The sequence below is a fragment of the Cibotium barometz genome, chromosome 2 (assembly GCF_041138505.1).
Source record: "Cibotium barometz isolate CiBa-2024 chromosome 2, ASM4113850v1, whole genome shotgun sequence".
NCBI classification, from domain to species: Eukaryota; Viridiplantae; Streptophyta; class Polypodiopsida; order Cyatheales; family Cibotiaceae; genus Cibotium; species Cibotium barometz.
This window is the reverse complement of record NC_141047.1, coordinates 31,278,358-31,303,168: the sequence shown is the minus strand read 5'-3', so window position 1 is coordinate 31,303,168 and position 24,811 is coordinate 31,278,358. Positions and strand designations below refer to the sequence as shown.

Below are 24,811 nucleotides of genomic sequence, written 5' to 3'. Positions count from 1 at the left end.
GGTGGGGCAATCCTGAATGATGTGAGTTATGCCATGGCCCTCGAACCACCTTGATCAAATGGAAAATGTCAAGAGCCAATGTCAATGATGGTCAACCCTCCTCGGTCAACAAACAGATAGATATGGTACACATCACGAACCTCCGATGTCAATATAGTAGCTCCTAGGTCGTAAGGAAAACTCGAGTCTTTCCTCATGACCATAATGTAAATCTAACATCCGTAGAACTAACCATGGTAACCTAAAGTGTGGTGGCTAAATCAATGTAGTGATGTGGTGGCAAGGGCTTATGAGCAATGTAACAAATAAAGCAGGTTTGTTTGTCCGTGACGTTTGAAGTTGAGAGCACATTCACACTATAGTTAAAAATGCATTTTTACACAAATTATTTTTTAGACACTTATCTAGTTTTTCAATCTCTCTACAAAATGGTATGTATTGATAAGCCAAAGTAATCTTTTAAAGCACATCTTCAAGCACGACGACTTTGCAACACGACATCATCAGTAGTCCAACACTGATGATTGCAAACCATGAAAGTTTTCTCCATTTATTTTTCAACCTATCAACTAAACATTGGTTTGTTAGAAACAAGTCCTTGTCAACATGAACAATAAAAACAAACATTATAGACTTCATATCACTAACCTTTCTACCAATAACCTTAAAACTTGTATTTTTTTCTACCTCTATTACACCCATCAAGATCAAGTGCTCACACGCGTTCGACAAGCTCCAGCACTTGTTTGCACAAACATGTTCTCTAGTTCAAGTATCGTCACTTTTCGCTCATCCTTTTTCAATGGGAGATGGATTAAGAAATAAGCAAAGAGGTGCATTCTTACCCTTATATCTTAGGCATCATTTGGAGCATCAATTTAGGCGCTTACAAAGTTATCACTTATCCACCCTTGAAAATGTCCTGCAGGCACACAGTGACTGTTCTATGAATTTCTTGTCCTTTCTTGTAAGTGCATTCCCCTACCCAAGTAGTTTTCTTGATAACAGTGTGGATTTTGGCAATATTGATCATGCTGGCACACCTATCCTCTGGATTCAAGAGGTTCAAAGGAGATCTACCCTCAAATGCATTTCCAATCCTCGAAATGCAACATCTGGGGAGCACTAAAATTAATGGCCACATACACCAAGTGCACTAGCAGGATGTGCAGAAGGGCCATAGTCACTGTGGACACCACCCTTGCCACCTTCCCACAACACGTAAAGGAAAATTAAATCACTCGTTTAGAATGTAAAGAGTCCACTTTATAATCAATGAGCCCATCCTTGTAGCATCTCCAAATGACCATATGCCCCTTTGGGATCTGTCTGTATTGAGACGCCGTGTAAAAAAAATTATTCATGGTTGTAACATGACAAAGGGAGACCAATCAATATCCTCACAAAGGCTTAGCCTAATGCTGACAATTTTAAGAATACCAATAGAACAACTTCAGCAGTTATTCACATCCTTACCTCAAACCCCAAGCAGACTCACACTCTTAGCTGCAATCAGCTGTCAAGACCTTGCTACAGGTGATTAACCCACGTTAGTGATTTACAGCCTTGATGCAGATCGTATTAAGTCGTATTGGGTTTTTGCATGTGCCCGGCTGATCTCCTTCACAGATGTGCACCCAGCCAACGCCATGGCTAGATCCAACTCATCTCGGAGCATATCTAGCATTTTCTTTACACCTGCCTCACCATCCACTGCCAATGAAAACACAACTGGCCTTCCAACCTGCAAGAAAAAAGTGGCATAAAAGTTAATGTTAAAATGCTGGGGCACGGGCAGGATTGGCAGACAACACAGCTTCAAAGGCCTTCTGTTTTGATAGAATGAGGGCCATATGATGGATGAGCTCACGCTCCAACTGGAGATAAGTCCTTACAAAAACACCAGAAGCTCCCAGGGCTAAAGCCTTGAGCACATCTGTTCCTCTTCTTATGCCACCATCAACAAACACAGGAACCCTGCCTTGAGCAGCTGCCACTACCTGCAACACATTCAGAAGAAGCATCAGGGTGTAAGGAGGGGAATGAAAGGATCTTTATAGATATCTCCTCTGCCCTTCTCTGTGGCCAGGTAAAGAATGGGGGATATCCCCACCTACTACAGATGAGCAAGAGTCATGCCTGTAAAGCACAAAGCCAAACATATTTCAGTTAATATGGATCGTACCTCTTCCAGCACAGCTATGGTAGCTGGAACATAGTCCAACTGTCGTGCCCCATGGTTGGAAACTATGATCCCAGCAACACCACATTGTAGAGCCAGTCTAGCTGTGAAGTTTATACAGCATCAATTAGAACAACTCCTCTTAGAAGATCTCTTAAGGCAACATAAAGCAAACTCACTCACTGTCTTCAGCCGTTAAGACGCCCTTGATCAGAATAGGCAGCTTCGTAATTTTCTGCAACCACTTAATATCCTGCAAGAAACATAATCCCATAAACTAATGTGCTCCATCTTTATAAGGCATCATCTGCAAATAAGTTCAGAGAACATTACCCACCTTCCAACTTAGGGACCTATCAAGTTGATCAGCAAAGTATGATGCAAGACCTGAATCCGATGTCTGTTGGACAAACAAAATCTCAATTAAATACACCTTTCTGACACGTGATGAAGATCTCTCTGTCACAGATATTCAAGAACCATGGGTTGCTGAACTGTTAAACTGGAGAGCCCTTTTCAATGACATGAAAAGTAGATTCGGCCTATTTAAAGGATGCACTCCCCACATGTCACATGAGTTGACTCCAGACAGACCCAGACTCATGTGTCAGCTACCTAGAGAAGCACAGAGACAAAACATTTCTGAGTGCCATTGATTCTAGTGTTCTCACATGTTTATTGTCTTCTTGGACAAACTCTCATACTCAGGGTACATGCCAGTCTTAAGGAGACTGCATTGGGATCAAAATCCTTGTCAAGGGGCAAGAGGGCACGTGGAGTTACTGGGCTTTGTCAAGCATACAAAGATTATAAGCATCAAGGACAAGTTTTCAGATGTTGAAGCCCCCTTTGTGAAGACCATATGCCAAAAGATCTAGGTCACAGAAAAGGACTTGGAAGCTTTTGTTTGCCACAGGGCTGCCATCTACTTATCTACAATGAGACACACCTCTCTCCTATTGCAGGCTGGCCAACTTCTGGGCACCTAGCACACAGCCTTGACAGCTCCGCCGGCAGCGGACAAGCAGTAGAGTCTGTGCGAGGGCACCTTCGAGTAAGTGGGGGCTTTTCGTGAACACACCAACTAGTAGCCAACCTGCACTAAAGGGAGGTTCCACCACCCCCATTCTTTACAAGCCATTGCTGTCCAACCTCTCCCTCAGCTCGTCAGCAAGATCTAGGTGGCAGCCAGCCATAGTAGCCACACCTTTCATGAAACGTGTTTCTTAAACGTTTCATAAGAATCCCTTTCAAAAAGGTTTCATAGGGTAGGGGAGGGGGAAGAGGGCGGGGGGCGGGGGGCGGGGGGAGGGTGTGGAGGAGGGGGAGGGGGAGGGGGAGGGGGCGCGGGAAACATGTCTTAAAAAATGCCATATATGTTACTTACATGCATAAATAAACTTGACAACTATGGTTCATTGTTAAAATCATGCTGCATTGCTTGCTTTAAAACAGTGACAAGACAGCCAGAATAGATAAAAGGAAAGGAAAAGTTCAAATTGTTGGAGAACGAGCCTTTTCCAAGTACAAAGTACAAAGACATACCCACTCCTGTAAAAGAGACCAGATAAAAGCATAAAGTAAAAAGGCTAAAAGTCAAAGAGCATCTACCGTTGCATAAATCAAGGAGCTGATTAGGAGCTATCAGGAAACCAGCAAGCATCTGGGTGTTCATATATAAGTGCCCTTCAGTCCCCTGCATAAATCATCTCATTCTCTCATAGTTTCAACAGTGAACAAGAGCAAAGACGTGTGCTTGAGCCCTAGACCTATGCATACATATCTATAGCCAAGCACTTCAATGTGCGTCAATCTAGCCTTCAGTCTTATATCTCTCTTGGCAGATCTAGGTGTGCATAGTGGCTTCCCGAAGTGGCTTCAAAGTTGTTGTCAATCCGCTTGATGGTTCTCAGCCGGCGTTCAGTCTACCTCGTCCTTGCGTTTGGCATTCCTCAGTCAACTGTCATCAGTAAGATTTCTACATTGTAAAAGGAGGTCTCCAAAGCAATAACGCAAATACTCCTACTTGTGGGAGAGGGCCCTTAAGTGGGTAGATTAGGACCCAAGAAAATACTCCTCCTTGCAAGGGGGGCCCTTAAGTGGGTGGATTGGGACCCAAGTAAATACTCCTGCTTGTAGGAGGGGGCCCTTAAGTGTGTGGATTGGGATCCAATCTAGCATTGACTCTACATATTCTCTCTCGACATCTTGACCTCCTCTATTAAAGAGATTAAAGTGGATTGCTTCATGCTCACCAACATAAAGGTATAAAGAAGGCCCATGCAAGTTGCATAATCAAATCAATTGTATGTTACATTGGTATTAGAGCTTCTGGTTGTGACCCAACTTGGCTACCTATCGTGAGAGCATTCCATGGATGGTAAGACTGAAGTTGGAAAAAACCACCCAGTTGTCCACCATGTCAGGAAAAGAAAAAAACACCACCATAGAAGAAGGTGTACACGAAGATACCACCGTAGAAGAAAGTGTCCAAGAAGACACCACAAAAGAAGAAACACTTCCGCAACGCACTAAAGATTTCCTTAGGAGTTGATAGAGCGAAACAGGCTACTTAAGTTACAACTTCGACATGCAAAAGAAGCAAAAAATCCTAAAGAGCAACGTCCCATAGAATTTGAACGCATGCTTCTTCTAATGGAGCAGCAAAGATGCCAGGAACTTGGTTGCTGAGAAATGGAAGACCGAGGAAGTCAAACACACGATTGAAGAAGACTAGCGGCTCTACAGCATCAACACAAGCTCGATCAGGAAGCCATACAACTCCAGCATCCGCAAACACTAGCAACCTTACAGGCCAATCTGATAGCGGCACTTCCCAAACTGGCACCTGGTCCTAGTTCCTTCACCACCCCTATCCACCACCGTCATCTAAGCTCAACCAAATTTCAATAAGAATGATGATAAGTGTGATCATTCTACAATCACTCAATTTATCTGTAACATGACTACTATGCGGAAGCATGCTTAATGATGATTAACGTAAAGCAATAAAGATTAACGCTAATCACATGCTCATGACATAGAGAAGTAGAGATAGGGAGAAGAGAGAAACTCTTTGCCTAACCTACTACTACTATATATTACTAAATGAATGAGTAATTACAATGATTGTCAAAGATCCAATGTAGATCTAGACTATGAATGCTATGAATGAACTTATGCTTACTGTCCTCCACTGTGCATTCATGGAAAACGTTGATTTAGAGATGTACTTGGCTGATCCAAACTGTTGGACTACATGTCCTTGGTCTTGGCTCTGCAATCTTTGTCTTTGAATGATTATGAATGACCCATGACCAACCTTTATATAAGAAAGTGATAGAAAGTCGTAATCAGGTTGGTTTTCACTTTTAAGGCCATAAAAAGTCATCAAAAATGTCATAAAATGTGTTCGTATTGTGCCCATAATATGACCCAACCATTGGTGCATGCCGTGGGCACCTCTCCGGGCACCTATAGGGCCACCAAAATGGCTCCAAACTGCCCATATACGACCTCTAACTTTGCCCTTAAGGCGGCTGTAAGGAATAATCATGTCTACGTGGCACCGGATTAAGGTGTGCACATGACATCCCCTCCTACTAAACTTGGAGCTAGGGTGCACATGATGCACTTTGCTCCATGCTGTGGATTCGAATGCGGACTCGATCTTCCATATGGTGTCTCCACCACAATCTCCTCAGAAACTACGGGGAATGGAAGTTTCTCCTTTGCCTTTGGAAGCTCTATTAGCATGGTAGACTCCATGATCACCTCAGAATTTGAAGTTCTTATCTTCTCCTCCTCATCAATGGATTCGGAGATAATTGTGGGAACCTCGCAAACTGTCACCTCCTCGATGGCTATGATGATCTCCAGAACTCACATGGAATCTGGAATTGTTTGTGGCTCTGCATGCTCGAACAGTTGCACCTCTTGGTTGACCTCGACATGTGGATCCGACACAATTTCTAGTGCCTCTTTGGTATCCCTTTGTCCTTGGTCTTCTACTGCGGTACTCTTGTCCTCGTCCTTGGTCTTTATCACACTTGCTTCCACTGGAGTACTTTGACTCATCATGGTGAAAAGCTTCTTTATTTCTTTCCAATATTTTTCTTGTCTTGCTTCATCTTCACATTGTTCCCTTCTTTGCCTTGCTTCTTCTTCACGTTGTTCCCTTCAGCGATCTTGGTCTTCACATGCTTGTTGGTAAATCTTTGCCCTTTCTTAGGATGCCCGTTCGAACATTGCCCAACTAGCCTCACCTTGCCTTTTCATCAAAGCGAAAATATCCTCTATGGTTTCCATGAAGAAACGCTTGCTGCTTTTTATCAGTCCCAAAACTCTAAACCTAGGCTTCTACATGCATTCTAGACACCCTAGAACCATGCTAGACTGAAATATAGACTTTCTAGTACTATACTATGCTAACAATGAGCAAAACGTTGATGCAAAAAGATTGATTTAATGCAAAAATGCAAACCTTGTTTTTGCTTGCAAACCCTAAAACACAAACCCTAATTTAGTGATTTACATGCAAACCTTAACATTGATGCAAAACTTTTCCTAGGAACGACCTAGGCATGCTCTGATACCAATATAACATGATACTATGCAGAAGCGTGCTGAATGATGATTAACGCAAAGCAGTAAAGAATAACGCTAATCACATGCTCATGACATAGAGAAGTAGGAGAAGAGAGAAGAGAGAGCCTCTTTGCCTAACCTACTCCTACTATATATTACTGAATGAATGAGTAATTACAATGATTGTCATGGATCCAATGTAGATCTAGACTATGAATGCTATGAATGAACTTATGCTTAGTGTCCACAGGGCCACCAAAATGGCTCCAAACTGCCCATATACGACCTCTAACTTTGCCCTTAAGGCGGCTGTAAGGAATAATCATGTCTACGTGGCACCGGATTAAGGTGTGCACGTGACATTATCCATCAATTTGCTGCATCTTTTTCATTGGCTAAGATTACACATTTGCAAGATAGTCCAACTAGTAGCTCCACATCTCACTCGAAAAGCCGTTACTTGGTGGCAACACTGGTCACGTCTTCATATAAGTCCAACCACCGGCACGACACATTACATATGGGGTATCTTTGTGTCCAACCTCAAAGCTAGATTTCTTCCACCCCAATACATGACCAATTTGGAGAATGAGTTTTAAAAACTCACCCAGAAAGGGTCTCCAGTGTTGAACGTCGAAAAGGAGAAGCTAAAACACTTTCTCAAGGAGTTGAATACGAACATTAAGTTTCCTGCACTGTTATATGCACTGAGCTTGAGCGTGATAACACACAACAGGGCCTTCTTTATACCTTTATGTGGTGAGAATCTTTAGCATCCAATTTAGAGAGTAGAGAGAGAAGAGAATGATAATGAAGAAGACGACACAGTATTGGGTCCTAGGTACCCACTGAAGGGCCCCCCTTGCAACAAGAAGGAGTATTTGCTTATATTATTCTTTGGAGAATGTTGTCTATGCTTGAGTAAACAAGCGATATGCATGCCCAACACAAGGACGAGGAAGACCGTACGTCGGCTGAGTATCCACCAAATCTGAGGCTCTACTGAAGACTCTTCGGTCCACTGATGCGAGTCCAGATAGCTGTAGGACTGCACATGCTGGCTGAATGTGAAGAGGAGCTTCCTTAGTTAATTGGAGTTGACTGGATGTTGGTGTGCTTCTGCACTTTTGCCGAATACCTGAATGTTTGATGTGGGACTAAAGCACATGTATTTATATGGCTTCAAGGTGCTAGTCACCTGCCTAAGGAGGCTGTCGGCCTGCAGGAAATTCCCATGACTGGGCAGTGGGCATTAAATGCCTATCGGCTGGTGTTGCTCTTTGTCGGCTGCTGGTCGGGCTGTTGGCTTGGTCAGGCTGCTAGCCGACTGGCTGTTTGGCTTGGCCGATTGTTCCCCAAGCCCACAAAAGGGCTGCCAACTGGCCTAGGTGTATGGCTAGGGGTTGGCTACCGCTTGCAAGGCTTGGGGGTTGCCTTGGGGCTGGCCCCTTCTACATGCAATGAGCCTAAATGCTTAATCATGCATCCTATGGCTATGGCTGACATCTACATGTACCTGTATGATGAATTCTCCAAGTGGGTTAAGAGGGCTGACACTTGATTGACCTCTAAAGCTCAGAGATTGACCTACATAGCTCGTGCCTGACTGTCGCTGGACCGAGGGCTCACAATGAGGTCACGGCGTACGACAAATATTCCTAAAAAAGGTCTACTTCTATACAAATGCTGCACTGATGATCATGCCAGTGTGTCACTGTGTACCCCAGTGTAGGGTGCACATGGCATTCCCTCCTGCTTAGCTTGGCGGCAGATTCAGGGCTTCCAAGTAGTCCGCCAACAACTGAGGGTACTCCTGAAAGAACTCTTCATCCAGCCAAACTGTTCATGGGTTCCACGGTCTTTAAACTTTGTGTAAAATTGTCGTACTCTTCGACCGGACCCATGCTTCCATCTGTGGAGGAGAATTTTCTCTGGCTCTATGACTTCAGCTTCATCGATCATATCTAGTTGTTGCTCTTCTGATATGGTATTCACAGATGATACAGTGGCTCAGTCAGCATGGTCTTGACATAGATCACCTGCCACCTTTCCAGTATGATATACATGCACCACACACTGCTGGTCATGGCAGTATGATTTGAGAACGTCAAAGACCAATTGATTGTATATTTCTGTTTGGCCATCTGTTTGAGGATGGAATGCACTGGACAACTGCAACTTAGTCCAAAAATTGTCAAAAAAATGCTCTCCAAAAATGGGACGTAAATTTTGGATCTCTATCTGATGTGATAGTTCGTGTGGTAAACCACCAATGGGGTACCAAAACTGAATGAACAAGTGAGCTATGTCCTCAGCTGTGGTTGTCTACTTGCATGGAATAAGCATGTAAAACTTACTGAATCTATCAACAATTGTCATACACTGTGTTTCTAGATCCAGCTGAGGCAGGAAGAGGGCCTTCGTAGGCGCATCTTAGGCCAATAGAATGACCTCTCTAACTTCTCCAAGGTACTGTTGATACCCCTATGATCCCCAACAAGAGAATCGTGGGCATTGTGGAGAAGGACTTGGCGCTTTTCTTTTAGTACACAGAGACGGTTCTTGAAAAACAACCAACCATCCTATATACTGTAGTGGCCTAGTTCTGAATGGAGGACCAACTGATATTGAGTCCCGAGCTCTTCCGAATCGGGATACTGTGCCTTCATACTGTCCAAGTCTTTGCCTTGAATTTCTAGCACGGTGGACTCTTGCAATGTCTGAATAGTGCTCTTTCAAATAAGAGCATCGGCAACGGGATTATTTTTTCCCTGGACGTATTCAATCATTCCCCCAAATTGTTGGAACAATTGACTCCATCTGGACTCTCTGTCACTCCATTGGGCACTGGGCATGGTTTGCAACCATTTAAGTGCCAGGTGATCTGTCTTAACCGTGAAGTCTCTCCCGTAAAGGAAGTTCTTCCAATGCTTAAGAGCGGTCATCACCCCCAAGAGCTCTTTGTCAACATCGAATAATTCTTTTCCGCATTATTCAATTTGCAGCTATAATAAGCCACAGGCCTTCCATCTTGCTGTAAAACAGCGCCAATGGCAAGGTTATTGGCATCGGTAATCACCTCGAAAGGATCGTCCCATGATGCCAACTTCAAAACTGGTGACTCAAAGGCAACTTTCTTCATTGCCTAGAATGTCTCTAGAGCCTTGCCCGTGACGGACACTTTTTGACGAGTCTTCACACCCTTGAGCAAGTCAATGAGAGGTGCTACAAGGTCAGAAAACTTGTCCATGTGTGTGCTGTAGGCTTGACAAAGACCCACAAATGAGCGGATTTCCTAGACTGTAGTGGGAACATCCCAACTGAGAATGGCATGTACCGTTTCAGGGTCGAGGCTAATACCTGATGAACTGATGATGTATCCCAAGTAATGGATTTCCTGTACTCCAAACTCACTCTTCTTGGCATTGATAAACAACTCATTGTCTTGCAAGAGTTGCAAAACCTATGCCACATCTCTCTCATGCTGCTCTGCAGTCCCTGAGAAGATAAGAATGTTATCTAAGAAGATGAAGACGCATTTGCCAATGAGATCCCTGAAAAACCCGAGACATCATTTTGTTGAACGTTGTTGGTGCATTGCTGAGGCCAAAGGGCATCACCACAAATTCGTAGTGGCCACGCTCAGTCCTAAAGGCGGTTTTTGGAATGTCGGCCTCGAAGATCCAAACCTGATGGTAGCCACTCTTAAGATCTATCTTAGAGAAAAATTTTGCACCATTGAGACGTTCTAGGATATACTCTATTCTGGGCATGGGGAATCTATTCTTAACTGTTAGCTTATTGCGAACCTTGTAATCCACACATAAGCGTACAGACTTATCCTTCTTTTAGACAAACAGAATGGGAGTGGCAAAAGGTGAGGAAGACGGTCGGATAAATCCAGACTAGAGTAGCTCGGCTACCCGTTGCTCCAACTTGCTCTCCAATGCCTTAGAAAGGCGGTAGGGAAACTTGCTTGGAGGTTTTGAACCAGGAACCAACTCTACACGATGGTCCTCAAGTCTATTGGGTGGGAGGTCGTCTCGCAGCATGATGTTGCTGTATTGAGACAAAAGACCAACCATCCGCTGCTCCCCTACGGGTGCTATTTGAACTGCATTAGATTGAGAGCGGACATATAGTAATACACACTCTGCTCCTTTTCGAATGGCTCGTTGGGCTTGGATGTGGGAAATGAGTGGAATTCCAAGAATGCTCCAATCCCCATAAATCATGAGAGGCTCAGGAAAACTTCAACGATAGTGAAAGTGTCCTGCCTCTAATCAGGAATGGGTGCATACTGTCTAAACCACTATATCCCGAGGATCATGTCGCACCCTAAAAGAGGGGAGACAATGAAATCCCGCTGGAATGTGGCCCTCTGAACCTAAAACTCAAACTGTTGAGCTTTATGAGTAATGTGTGTACGTAGAGTCGTCCACATCTAGATAATAAGGAACCAAGGTACAGCTCATTTTGGAGGCCAACTGCGGAGAGATGGCATCCTCAGAACTGCTCATGTCAAAGAGGACAATGAACACCTGACCCTTTGCAGTGCCATAGGCACATATGAGAGCCTTTGTCTTTCCCTCAGCCTCACCCTCCTGCTTATTAGCTTCGAGGTTTGGATATGTCATGTGCACAGTGTGGATCTACCGTGTGCTACATGCACACAAGACTAGCTTCGAGGTTTGGGGAAGCTTGAAGCTAGGCAGGCTGATTGGCAAGCTGAGTTATGTCATGTGCACAGTGTGTATCTACCGTGTGCTACACGCACACAAGACTAGCTTCGAGGTTTAGGGAAGCTCATAATTTTTTACAAGATATGCAAGAAATGTTACACGTTGTGAAAGAATCTATTAGAAGTGCTCAAGACCGAGATAGATTTTATTCTAATAGACATCGTTCATCCAAAGAGTTCTCTGAAGGAACGATGGTGTATTTGCGAGTTCCGAAAGATTCCGAGACTTTACGGACAGGTCAATCTCCGAAATTATCCCCTAGATACTGTGGACCATTTCGTATTACACGAAGGATTGGTTCAGTTGCATATGAATTGGATTTGCCTTCTCATGTGAAAGTTCATCCTGTATTTCATGTCAGTAGACTTAAGGAAGTACTCGGTGGAACAGACCAGTTAGTTACTCCTCAAGAAATTATAGATGTTGAGGACAAGACATTTGTTCCGCACGAACCTGAAAAGATTCTTGGATTTCGTGAAAGAAGATTGCGTAATACGCTTCTCACGGAATACAAGATCAAGTGGAAGGATCGTGTTGAGGAGGATGCTACATGGGAGACATTGACTACTCTTCAAAGAGATTACCCTGGCTTTTTAGTGAGCTCAGGAGTGAGCTCTTAGAGGAAGGGGAGTATGTCATGTGCACAGTGTGTATCTACCGTGTGCTACACGCACACAAGACTAGCTTCGAGGTTTGGGGAAGCTTGGAGCTAGGCAGGCTGATTGGGGAGTTAAGTTAGGGATAGACTAACGTGCGGGCACCAAAGTATGGACGGGCGGGCACCCAAGTGTGGACGCCCGATGACCGGCCAAGAGCCTATAAAAGGGTGGCCAAGGTTAGTCATTAGTCATATAGAGTCTCGCGTGATTTGTGAGAGCTCTATGGTCTTGGAGCCTAGATCTAGTGCAGACGTGCACCTGCTTTACGCAACCGAGGCCGGCAGCAATCTCGAGGCCCGCGAGGGTAGCTTCGTGGCGGTATGGGACGTCGCGAGGAGGAGATTGGTCGGTACGTCAACCTAGTTAGCTCAGCTCGTGGCTCAGTGGGGACAGTCAAGACTGTGGGCTTGCCCATGGCTGTCATGGTTGGGAGGTGAGTCAGGCCTGCACCCCCCTTGTTGTTTGTTTGTTTGCAAGTTTCGAGTCTCGTACCAGGAGCGTTCAACGAGGAGATCCGATGGGGATTTGACAGCTGGACACAGAGAAGTGGGGCTGCAAGAAGCGCAGACTGAATCTCTCTCTCTCTCTCTCTCTCTCTCTCTCACTATTGAGGAGATCCGCCAGTGTCCGATGCGGCACATATTATGAGATGGAGGTACCTCCATAGTGTACCTTCCAGTTCCAGTTTCATTTTTTAGGTGCCAGTAGTATCATCTTTATTTTTTCATTTTCTGGGTTTTTTTATCCAGACATTGTATCAGATCCACCATGATGTAACTTTTGGTCTCATAGGTCATTATGGCCTTTTGAAGACGTTAATATAACATTTCATTTCATTTCTCTCTCTCTCTCTCTCTCTCTCTCTCTCTCTCTCTCTCTCTCTCTCTCTCTTTGCAAGGAGTCGGGCTGGGACACACCTTCTCTCTCCTTGTGAACTGGCAGGTTGGACTGCAGGGAGTGCAGGGCTGGACAGCAGGTTCACCCACACGTTTCTCTCTCTCTCACGTGGAAACAGGTGCTGGACTGCAGGCCGCTGCTAGACAGGAGGGCAAGACAGAACAGAGCTTTTCTCACGCCTCCTCTCTCTTGTGAAAAGCGGCAGACTGCAGGAGACACAGAGGCTCGCTGCTGAGCAGGGACAGCTGGCCACTGTGTACTTTCTCTCTCTTTCTTTCTCTAGGGGAAAGCGACACAAGGACTGTAAGTTTCTCTCTCTCTTTGTGAGCAGGTGGGACTGCAGGAAGTGTCTAAATCAGTCTCTCTTTTCACTAGCTCATGACTGTTTCAGAGTTGTTTCTCTGGCCCTTTGTGAGAGGAAGGGTTTGGCAGTTTGGAGGGTGGAAACAGGGCAAGTTTTTGGACTGACTTGGAAGAGTTTGTGGACTGTTTCATGGCTGAGTTTGTGGCTATGTGCATGGGCCAGTTAGATGCGTATTCAAGGCCTCATGGATGCACTGTCTTGGCTGATTAGAGGAGATAACAGTGTGGTGTTTTTGGGAGTAACCTCTATGCTCAGAGGTCCAGAGGATTGGCAGATTGGACATACAAACATACAAGCCATGAATGGCCATGATGTACTCATTTGAACTATTCCATTGAATTTGAATAAAGAAATACCGAAAGGGGCGCCAAGCTTTGGGGCGAACAGGTGTCAATCTTCTTTTCGTGTCAGAGCAGTCTAGCTCCCATATATTTGTTTTATTTGCTGGATTACAACTGGTCTTAAGGGGGTGAGCTCGTGGTTGTCTCGAGGAAAGTCATTGCTGAAAATTTCAGCAAGATGTCAGACTATGAGGATGACTATGACTATGATGATGAGGAAGAGCAGAAGACCACTCCTGAGAGGACTGAATCTGAGGATGTACTTGCAGGAGAACAGGCTGCAGAAGATGCACGTTATGAGGATGTAACACAGCCAGAAGATATGCCAGGTAAAGAGGAAGATGATGCCCAGTTCAAAGCCCATTTGGCAAGGGCAGTGGATGTACTTATGCAGCTCACACAAAGTGAGAAGTTTGTTGAATTTATGAGGGCCCCTTCTGAGCCTAAGAAGAAGAAGAAGAAGAAGGTGCGTTCTAGGAACCCACCTCGGGGCAATAGTGGTGCCTTCCCACAGGATCCTGCTTTTGGACAGTTTTCTAACATGCAGAACACTTATGATGCAAACCCACAGAGTTCCTTTTTCGGACAGCCACCTATTCCGCAACAATCTATGCATCCAGGCTATTTTGGCGGTGGTTCCGTGTTCTAATCTATGACTGGGGGTTACCCTCAGGGAGGTATGGGAATGCAAGGGAATTTCGGAGCTAATTTTCAGTCTCATATGCAAGGCAACATGTATGGTGGTATGCAACCCGGAATGCAAGGGAATATGTATGGGGCCATGCAACCCAGAATGCAAGGAAATATGTATGGGGGCATGCACGCCGGTATGCATAGTGGTATATTTGGAAACATGGGAGGATCAGCAAGATTGCATGGTATGCAAGGTGTGGGAACTGGCAATGTTGACCCTACTATGGGCATGAATGCAGGGAGTAGCAATCTTGTGAGGCCACTTCCTTACGATAATCTAACGCCTATGGGTAAGGCAAAGGATTATAAGAAAGGGGGAGCTGCGGTGAAATTTGACACATTCAGTGGGGCCAAAGACAAGCTCAAGGCTCTTACCTTTTTACAACAGTTTGATGCTGCTTTTTCTGGTGGAAATTACACGGAATCCTCGAAAGTGAGAAAGACTGCGACTTTTCTCAAGGGCAATGCATTGCACTGCTCGTCCACTCTTCTTTTGCTGGGCATAGCACCATCTACTGGGTAAAATTTAAACAGGTGTTCTCTTCCGTGTGGCTCACATCTACATTTGAGGTGGATGTAATGACAGCATGGCATAAGTTGGATGCATCGAAATGTGAGAATCTTGAGAATTACAAAAAGAAGTTTTGGGAAGCTTTACTCCCAGTTACTTCTTATCATGCAGTGCCACTGTCAGAGCAGGTTGAGAAGTATTGTTGTGGGTTGCCCAAGGAAGTGCGTGACTATTACATTAAGACTCTAGTAACAAATATGTCGCAGATGATAGAGAATGCCATGACGGCAAATGCGTTACTCACTAGGGTTTCAACTGGATTTAAGGGCAGCAAAAGCACTGGTAAGAAAACTGAGAAGTCAGGGCATGCATCTCGTGATGCAACAGTGCCTGCAGAGAAGTGGCGTAAGATGTTACCAATGCCCAAGAGAACTCTTGAGGCGAAGCAGGCTTTGTTGGATGCCAAGAAATGCTTTTTCTGTACTGAAGAGAGACATATGTCTTTCAATTGTCCCAAGCATGAGTCCAACAAGGACTCTGACACTGAAGGGGAGCCCAAGTCTAAGAAAGCAAAGCCTTCTGCAGGGTTAGTTCCTGATCTTGTTGGGGAATAGCCAGGTGGTGAGGAGACTGAATTGTGCAGAGCATGGGGCAAAGTTAGAGATCAGACTGCTTTGATTTTCTTTGACACACGTGCTAGAGCCAACTTTATCTCACCAGATTTGGTTGGCAGATTGGGGATCCGTACAGAGGAGATGGGGCCTTTGTATCAGGCTAATATGGCTTGTCCTGGGTATGCAGAACCCGTTACCCCTATTATTAGGAAGCTGAGGCTTCATGTGCAGGGTTATGTGGACAGTGAGGAATTTTATATCATGCCACTTGATGGGTGTGATGTTTTGTTGGGTATGCCATGGTGTCATAGAGTACATACGGTGGTGGATACATACAACAAGAAGATTATTTTGACTCATAGAGAGAAAGAGCATATTTTAGATATAAATCTTAAAGGGGAATCTGTTCCTATTGGATCGACTTCGGCCATTTCATCAGTAATGAAAAAGCATCTTTCCGCGTACTTGGTTTTTGTAAAGGATGCAAAAGATGATGAATCTCAATCTAATTTGTCTATGCTAGATAAAGACAGGACTGATTTCCTACGTGAGTACCAAGATTGCTTTTCCAAGTCATTGCCAGGAGAACTTCCTCCGGAAAGGCGAGAAGATCATGCTATTGATCTTATTCCGGGAAGTACTCCACCAAATAGGCCACCATACCGCGTTAGTGCAACCCAACAAGAGGAAATTATGAGCCAGGTACAGGAGTTGTTGAAAAAGGGTTTGATTCAACCTAGCTCATCACCCTTTTGCTTACCTGTGCTCTTAGTGCAAAAGAAAGATGGTTCTTGGCGCATGTGTATAGATTACAGGGCGCTAAACAAGAACACCATCAAGAATCGATTCCCTATTCCAAGGATCGATGACATATTGGACCGCTTACAAGGTTCCACAGTCTTTAGTCAGATAGACTTGAAAAGCGGGTATCATCAGATACGCATTAGATCCGAGGATGTGCATAAGACGGCATTTCGGACCACCTTTGGGCTATGTGAGTTCTTCGTCATGCCCTTTGGCTTGACAAATGCTCCCGCCACCTTTAACAAGATGAAGGACAGGATTTTCCGACCTCATAGAGCGTTTGTGGACACATTCTTTGATGACATGATTGTGCATTCACGCTCAGAGGAGGAGCATAGGAAGCATTTGGCCACAGTGTTTGAAGAACTCCGGAAGCATAGGTTGGTCATAAATGGCAAGAAGAGTGAGTTCTTCTTGAAAGAAATACACTTCTTGGGGCATATCGTGTCTAAAGATGGAGTCCGTATGGATCCTTCGAAAGTGGAAGCAATTCTCAATTTGCCAGATTTGAAGACCGTGCATGATGTGCGCAGCTTTTTGGGATTGTTTTCCTATTACACCTTCATGCTTTAACAAAGAAGGGAACTCCGTTTCGATGGGCTGATCGGGAAATTGCAGCCTTTAAAAAGCTTAAAGAAAAGCTTACTTCGGATCCCGTATTGGTACTACCAGATCTCCGAAAAGCTTTTGTTGTCCATTGTGATGCATGTGGGAACAGCATTGGGCTAGTTCTCATGCAGGAAGAACATGTGATAGCCTATGAGAGTCGTATATTACAGAATGCCGAGAAGCATTTACAGGTCTATGAGAAAGAGATGCTGGCTGTAATTCATGCTCTTTCTACATGGAAACACTATTTGCTTGGGGCTGATTTCACTGTGCAAACAGATCATCAGACCTTGCGTTATTTCCGCACGCAAACTAAACTTTCTAAAAGCATATGAGATGGGCCAACTTTTTGCCTATGTTCTACTTTCAGATTTTACGTGGAAGGCAAAAAGAATGTTGTGGCAGATGCTTTGTCACGCAAGCCACAGGTCTCAACAGTTTCACTTGCTTATCATCATGAGCTTGATGCGATGAAAGAGCAGTGTGTCCAGGATAAGGATTTTGGCAAGATCTATGATCAGATGTCTGAGGGTCAATGGCATGATCATTATACTCTCAGGGATGGCTTTTGGTTGATGCATGCTAGACTGTGTTACCAAGCAGTTACGGCTCAAGGTTATGATTGAAAGTCATGCTCCACCATATGCAGGTCATAGGGGCATTGAGGCCACGGTAAAGGCAGTTGAGGCTTTCTTTTATTGACCAACCTTGAGAAGGGATGTTGATGCTTTTGTTAGGCAATGCATCATATGTCAGAAGGTGAAGTTTAATCGTCAAAAGACACCAGGGTTACTTCAGCCTTTACCTATTCCAGATAGACCATGGGAGAGCATTGCCATGGATTTTATATTTGATCTTCCGAGGACACAAACGGGGAATGATGGCATTTGAACTATCATATGCAGGTTGAGTAAGCAGGCTCATTTCATTCCCGTGCGTAAGAAGATCAAAGTTGATCTTCAAGTATCATGGCATGCGTTCGTCTATCATTAGTGACCATGATCCATGGATGACAAGTTTATTTTGGAGAGGGTTATTTGACAACATGGGTACAACTCTCAAGTTTTCATCATCGTTTCATCCACAGACAGATGGACAGTCGGAAGAAGCTAATTCCACAGTGTTAGATCTTCTCAAGTGCTATGTGTCAGAGCACAAGCAACAACGGGAAAAGTATCTTCCTTTGGTGGAGTTCGCTTATAACAACACCATCCACACCTCGACGGGCAAGGCACCTTTTGAGATTGTGGAAGGAGGGAAGGAGGTACCACCCATTTTGCACACAAAGGATAAGATCTTTCAGGGTTGACCAGTATGTGGAGAACATGGATGAAACTTATAGAAGAGTTAAGTTGGCACTCCAAAAAACTCAACAAAAGCAAAAGAAGGCTGCAGACCGTCACAGGCATGCATTAGAGTTTGCATTGGGTGACTGCGTTCTTTTGCGATTTGAGAAAGCTAGGCTCAAAAAGATGAAGGGTAAAGAACGCTTATTCCCTAAGTTGACCATGCGCTATTATGGACCTTTTCAGGTATTGGAAAAGATCGGTGAGGTGGCCTATCGTTTGAAACTACCAAATCACTGGAGGATTCACAATGCATTTCATTTGAGTCTACTTAGACCTTTCCATGGGGATGTGCCTGAGGATGTATCAGATGAGGCTCAACCGGAAGCGGAGGAACTTGATAAGGTTCTTATTCCCGAGCAGATACTGGCACATAAGGAAAGAAAGGTACAAGGTAAAGTTTCCCATCGCTATCTTGTGAAGTTCAAGAACTATTCACCGATGGATGCGAAGTGGATGGAGGAGGGTGACTTAGCAGATTCACCTCAGGTATTGCAACTTTATCTTGATGCCTTTGAGTTGGAGCCGACTCTTGCTACGGCTCATTCAAGTTCAGTAGAGCATAGGTCTAGAGCATTGCCTGATGCTCAAGAGGGGGGTAGCACTTCCGCTCCCTTGATACAGATAGGCTCAGATGTCATCTAGAGGTCGCTTGGTGCAGCTTTTGTCTCGACTCTCCCCCGAAGGTACTGACAGCTGACAGTACATCTGCTTATGGGACTTCTATGATATATGTGTACTAGTCACATTGGATGTTGTGGTTACGTATGGTTCACAGTGGTATACAACTTGGACTATTAGTACACCATTGGTTTGCAGTGAATGTTGTTACATATGCATGGCTTAGAGAGATTGGGACGCTGATCTTGCCATATTGTACTTTTCACTTTTAGTTGGATCACATGGCTGATATCTTACTGTATTGGGCAGCCTTCGTTATCAGTGTGGTTCCGTTTTGGATGTCTTGTTGTATCACCACAATGCAATCGAGGACGCTTGCAATTTTTCAAGAGGGGGGTATGTCATGACCCTGTGAATTTGTGCAGCATAATTGTGAGCATGGTGGTCCCCCGCTGAGCAAGATATATGTTTAAGGTTCATACTTGGGGCAAATGTTTTATTTAAATAACCCCATGTATGAAGGGGACAAAGTATTTAAATAACCCCATGTGTGGAGGGGACAAAAGGGAACAAAGGTTTAAAACCTTTAAAAAATAAACGAACACCCCCTTTTTGGAGCATCGTGGCCCCTAGGCTATTTTTGGGGCCTATGCTTCTTTTGGAGAGGGAGTCGGGCCAGCACACTCTCTTGCTCTCTCTCTCTTGCTTTTGGGAAGAGGCTGGCGGGCTGCGCTGCAGTACACAGGCGCACAGGCGTACTCTTTTGTGCAACACGCAGGTGGGCTGGAAACAGAGAAGTGGGGCTGCAAGAAGTGCAGGCTCTCTCTCTCTCTCTCTCTCCCTTTGCAAGGAGTCAGGCTGCAGCCAGGGACACACCTTCTCACTCCTTGTGAACTGGCGGGTTGGACTACAGGGAGTGCAGGGCTGGACAGCAGGTTCGCGTTTCTCTCTCTCACGTGGAAACAGGTGCTGGACTGCAGGCGGCTGCAAGACAGGAGGGCAGGACAAAACAGAGCTTTTCTCACGCCTCCTCCCTCTTGTGAAAAGCGGCAGACTGCAGGAGACACAGAGGCGCGCTGCTGAGCAGGGACAGCTGGCCACCGTGTACTTTCTCTTTCTTTCTCTAGGGGAAAGCGACACAAGGACTGTAAGTTTTTCTCTCTCTTTGTGAGCAGGTGGGACTGCAGGAAGTGTCTAACTCAGTCTCTCTTTTCTTTGGTGACTGTTTCAAAGTTGTTTCTCTGGCCCTTTGTGAGAGGAAGGGTTTGGCAGTTTGGAGGGTGGAAACAAGGCAAGTTTTTGGACTGATGTGGAAGAGTTTGTGGACTGTTTCATGGCTGAGTTTGTGGCTATGTGCATGGGCCAGTTAGATGCGTATTCAAGGCCTCATAGATGCACTGTCTTGGCTGATTAGAGGAGATAACAGTGTGGTGTTTTTGGGAGTAACCTCTATGCTAAGAGGTCCAGAGGATTGGCAGATTGGACATGCAAACATACAGGCCATGAATGGCCATGATGTACTCATTTAAACTATTCCATTGAATTTGAATAAAGAAATACTGAAAGGGGCGCCAAGCTTTGGGGCGAACAGGTGTCGATCTTCTTTTCATGTTGGAGCACTCTAGCTCCCATATATTTGTTTTATTTGCTGGATTACAAGTGGTTTGGGTGACTGCTAGTCTACAGCACTTTGGTTTCTACCAAAGGCCGGTTTCAGTCTAAACCTCGAATGAACTGCTTGAGCTTATCTTCTTTCGATATGCCAACTGCTGGGCCATTGTAATGACCTTGTTGGAATAGGTCAAAACAGGGGAACCACCCTGAGTGAGTTTGTAAAACTCGTCCTCAAGATTGGTCATATACTGTGGTGAAAGAAAACGAGCTTTGAGGTCAGCCACGAAGGTGGTCCAATGAAAGTAGAATTGGCCTGTGATGGGGTCTGTGTGGAGCTGTGACCAATGTTGCCACCAAGTAACTGCTTCCCCAATGAGTTGGGGTGCTTCTACATGGACTTTGTCTTGTGGATCTTTAATTTTAGCTAAAGGAAAATGTGCTTCAAATTGATGAATAATTTGAGTAACAATAGCATGATCACACTTACCATCATACTTACTAAAATTTGGAGAGGTTGATATGACGGTGGTGGTAGGGGCGGTGGAGGACGAGGAATTCGGAGCCTGCTGAGGGAGAGCCGCCATAATCTGTGCTATCGTTTGCTGATGCTGGATTTGCATAGCCTCCCACTCGAGTTACTCTCGGTCGGCTTTTTCTCGACGGTGCTAGCCTTCCTCATATTTGCGTATGGCTTCCTTATCTCTTTGTTCCTCCACACGTCTGAGTTCTTTCTCTTCTTCTGCTTTTCTTTTTGCTTCTTCGTCTTTTCTTCTTTGTTCTTCACGTCTTGCTTCTTCTTTTCTTTTTGCTTCTTCGCATCGATCTTCGTCCTTTCTTCTTTATTCCTCCATAGTGAGAAGGACCTGTGCTAGATCTAAGATGCCTTCTTTGGGCTTCTCTTTTTCGGCGGCAAGTTGCATCTTCAGAGAATTTATTTGCTCCATCATTATTCTCAGGAGCTCTTTTATGCTTGGCGAAAGCGTGCTTTCTGTTTGGAAGCTTTGTGCCTGTATCTCTACTTGTTGGCTTTCTTCTTGATGTGATTTATGTCCTGACATGGTGGAGGCTTGGGTGTTTTTTCCGGACCGCAGTATTACCATCCACCGGATGCTCTCACTTCTTTAGGTAGCCGAGTTGGGTCACCAACCTGCTGCTCTGATACCAATGTTACATGCACTGAGCTTGATCGTGATAACGCACAACATGGCCTTCTTTATACCTTTATGTGGTGAGAATCTTTAGCGTCCAATTTAGAGAGTAGACAGAGAGAAGAGAATGAGAATGAAGAACACGACACAGTATTGGGTCCCAAATACCCACTGAAGGGCCCCCCCTGCAAGCAGGAGTATTTGCTTATATTATTCTTTGGAGAATGTTGTACAATGCTTGAGTAAACAAGCGATATGAATGCCCAACACAAGGACGAGGAAGACCGTACGTCGGCTAGGTATCCACCAAATCCAAGGCTCTGCTGAAGACTCTTTGGGCCACTAATGCAAGTCCAGATAGCTGTAGGACTGCACATATGCTGGCTGAATGTGAAGAGGAGCTTCCTTAGTTGCCTGGAGTCGACTGGATGCTAGTCTGCTTCTGCACTTTTGCTGAATACCTGAATGTTTGATGTGGGACTGAAGCACATGTATTTATATGGCTTCAGGGTGCTCGTCGGCTGCTTGGGGAGGCTATCGGCCTAGAGGAAATTCCCACGACTGGCCATTAAATGCATGTCGGCTGATGTTGCTCTTTGTCCACTGCTGGTCGCTCTGTTGGGCTGGTCGGGCTGCTGGCCCGGGCTGCTGGCCGACTGGCTGCCTGGCCTGGCGAGCTGTTGCCCAAGCTCACAAAAGGGCTGCCGACTGGCCTAGGTATTATGGCTAGGGCTTGGCTCACCTTGGGGGCTGCCTTGGGGTTGGCCTTAGGGCTGGCCTCTTCTACATGCAATGAGCCTAAATGCTTAATCATGCATTCTATGGCTATGGCTGACATCTACATGTGCCTGTATGATGAATTCTCCAAGTGGGTTAAGAGGACTGACACTTGACTGACCTCTAAAGCTCAGAGACTGACCTACGTAGCTCGTGCCTAAGTGTCCCTCAATTGAGCGCTCACAATGGGGTCACCACGTACGACAAATATTCCTAAAAAAGGTGCTACTTCTGTACAAATGTTGCACTGATGATCATGCCAATGTGTCACTGTGTACCCCAATGCAAGGTGCACGTGACATGCACGGAATTTTGAACCTTGGTCATACGATCAAGCTCTAACTCTAGCTTAGAATCAGGAGATGATGCTGAACAGAGGCAAGCCCAAGCAAGTCCAAACAAGCCCCAAACCCGAGCAGCAGTCATCTGCCCCTCATTTCAAAACCAGGCCACTTTGGCCCTCCGTATAGAACCGAGCCACTTTACAGTTCACGATGGCTGGTTTTTCTACAAAAACTGAATCTCTGTCTGTTCCTTAAGGTGACCTTTTCATGATATCACCATGGATTTCGTAGGCCCTCTTCTAGCGGCTACGGAAACCAAGAATATTGTGTATGACCATTGTTGAACTGGTTCAGTAAGTTTTGCGTACTAATTCCATGCAAGCAGATGGCCATAGCTGAAGATATTGCTCGCCTCTTTATCCAACGGATTTCATTGGCCCTCTTCTAGCAGCTATGGGAACCAAGAATATTGTGTATGACCATTATTGAACTAGTTTAGTAAGTTTTGCATACTAATTCCGTGCAAGCAAATGACCATAGCTGAAGATATTGCTCACCTCTTTATCCAAATTTGGTACCCCATTTGTGGTTTACCACGAACAATCACATCAAACAGAGATCCCAAAATTACTTCACATTTCTGGAGAGCATTATTTGATAACTTGGGACTAAGTTACAACTGTCTAGTGCATTTCATCCACAGTCAAATGGTCACACATAAATTTATAATCAACTGGATTTTGATGTTCTCAAATCATATTGCCATTACAAGCAGTTGAAATGGGAACAATATCTTCCTTTGGTGCAGGCTGTCCTAAACAACACTCATTCATCCGGTATTAGAGCCGGACTCTATATGAGGTAGCATTTGGTCGTCGTTTCTCGTCTCTTCTTTATGAGGATGGTGTCACCGTCATTGGAGGCCAACAAGCCTACATAAACATTCTTAGAAATTATTGAGTCCATGAAAAGCGCAAGTCTAGATGAGATGTCAACTACAAGGAGGGAGATTAGGCATTTTTCCGAATCATGAAGCAACCATTGAAGCCAGTAGGCAAGTGTTGTCCCAAGCTTTCATTTCGAAGCTTTAGGCCATTTCCTATTGTGACACAACTCAATGATGTCTCCATGAAGTTGAAGTTACCAGACAGTTGGACTATGCATGCAACCTTAGGATTTAATGGAGATGCATTTGATATAGCTCATCAGTGCTTAGTATTGCTATACTCTTCCACACCATTATGTAGAATGTAGAAATACACTTGAATCCAGACCCCTAGCATGATATATACTCTTCTCAAGCTCTAACCTATACGAATAACAACATGGCTGGACAAAAACTAGGAAAAGAGTTTGAGAATGATTCCAATATCCTCTTATAATGACAAATTACTTTATGACACATGCCTAACCATTCAAGAGAAGGCTAACTAGCATAGATACATTCTTTGTTGATGCCCTTTGAGCTCCTTCACAGCAGGTAGAGACTCTTGGCATTGACAGGCGCGTGCACTCAATGAAAATATTATTGGGGGGAAGAGGCCATAACAATAATATAGGGCCAAGGGGCGAGTAGCCTAGCGGTGTGGTCGGAAGGGCAGGTCCTAAGTTCAAATCCCTAGTAGCCCCCAATTGGCACCTGCTGGGTTGTGTTAGACATCATCCCCTACTCGCTGGCTTCCTATTTGGTGTCCTATTTTAGCCTCTAGGGCTGACCATGTTAATCAGAGGGGCTGGTCACCCCTCACTCATATTTTACCCATATTTATTCCCCATTTATTGTCCTGGTTATTTTTCCAGGTCGTGGAGGTCTTTTGCTCCAGTCGGCTGCCTACATGTAGTAGTATATATAGCCGGCATGCCTCCCTCACATATTCATTGCTTGCCTAGCTTGTCTAGCTGCAGTCCCTCACTTACGAAGTTCTCCCCTCTTGCTCAGGACATGTATTCCTTTTGGTGATGATATTGAGAGCATGTTCTCACCTGTGTTTCCTCTCCATCTCTCTCTCTCACTCTCT

General features: G+C 44.8%; 1 protein-coding gene across 2 annotated transcripts in view; it reads right to left on the bottom strand.

The window, feature by feature from the left end:
• Positions 1-1,227: 1,227 nt before the first annotated feature.
• Positions 1,228-24,811, bottom strand: part of LOC147640935 (glycolate oxidase 1-like) — a 52,089-nt gene continuing 28,505 nt past the window's right edge. Inside the window, exons 8-12 of one of the 2 annotated variants that reach the window (XM_086816670.1) lie at positions 2,520-2,582; positions 2,366-2,435; positions 2,186-2,286; positions 1,896-2,000; positions 1,228-1,744 (exon numbers count right to left, since the gene is read on the bottom strand). In XM_086816670.1, coding sequence (XP_086672796.1) covers positions 1,559-1,744; positions 1,896-2,000; positions 2,186-2,286; positions 2,366-2,435; positions 2,520-2,582 — 525 coding nt within the window. In that variant the 3' untranslated portion in view covers positions 1,228-1,558. The remainder of the gene's footprint in view (positions 1,745-1,895; positions 2,001-2,185; positions 2,287-2,365; positions 2,436-2,519; positions 2,583-24,811) is intronic. The other variant, XM_086816677.1, reaches the window with a different exon arrangement.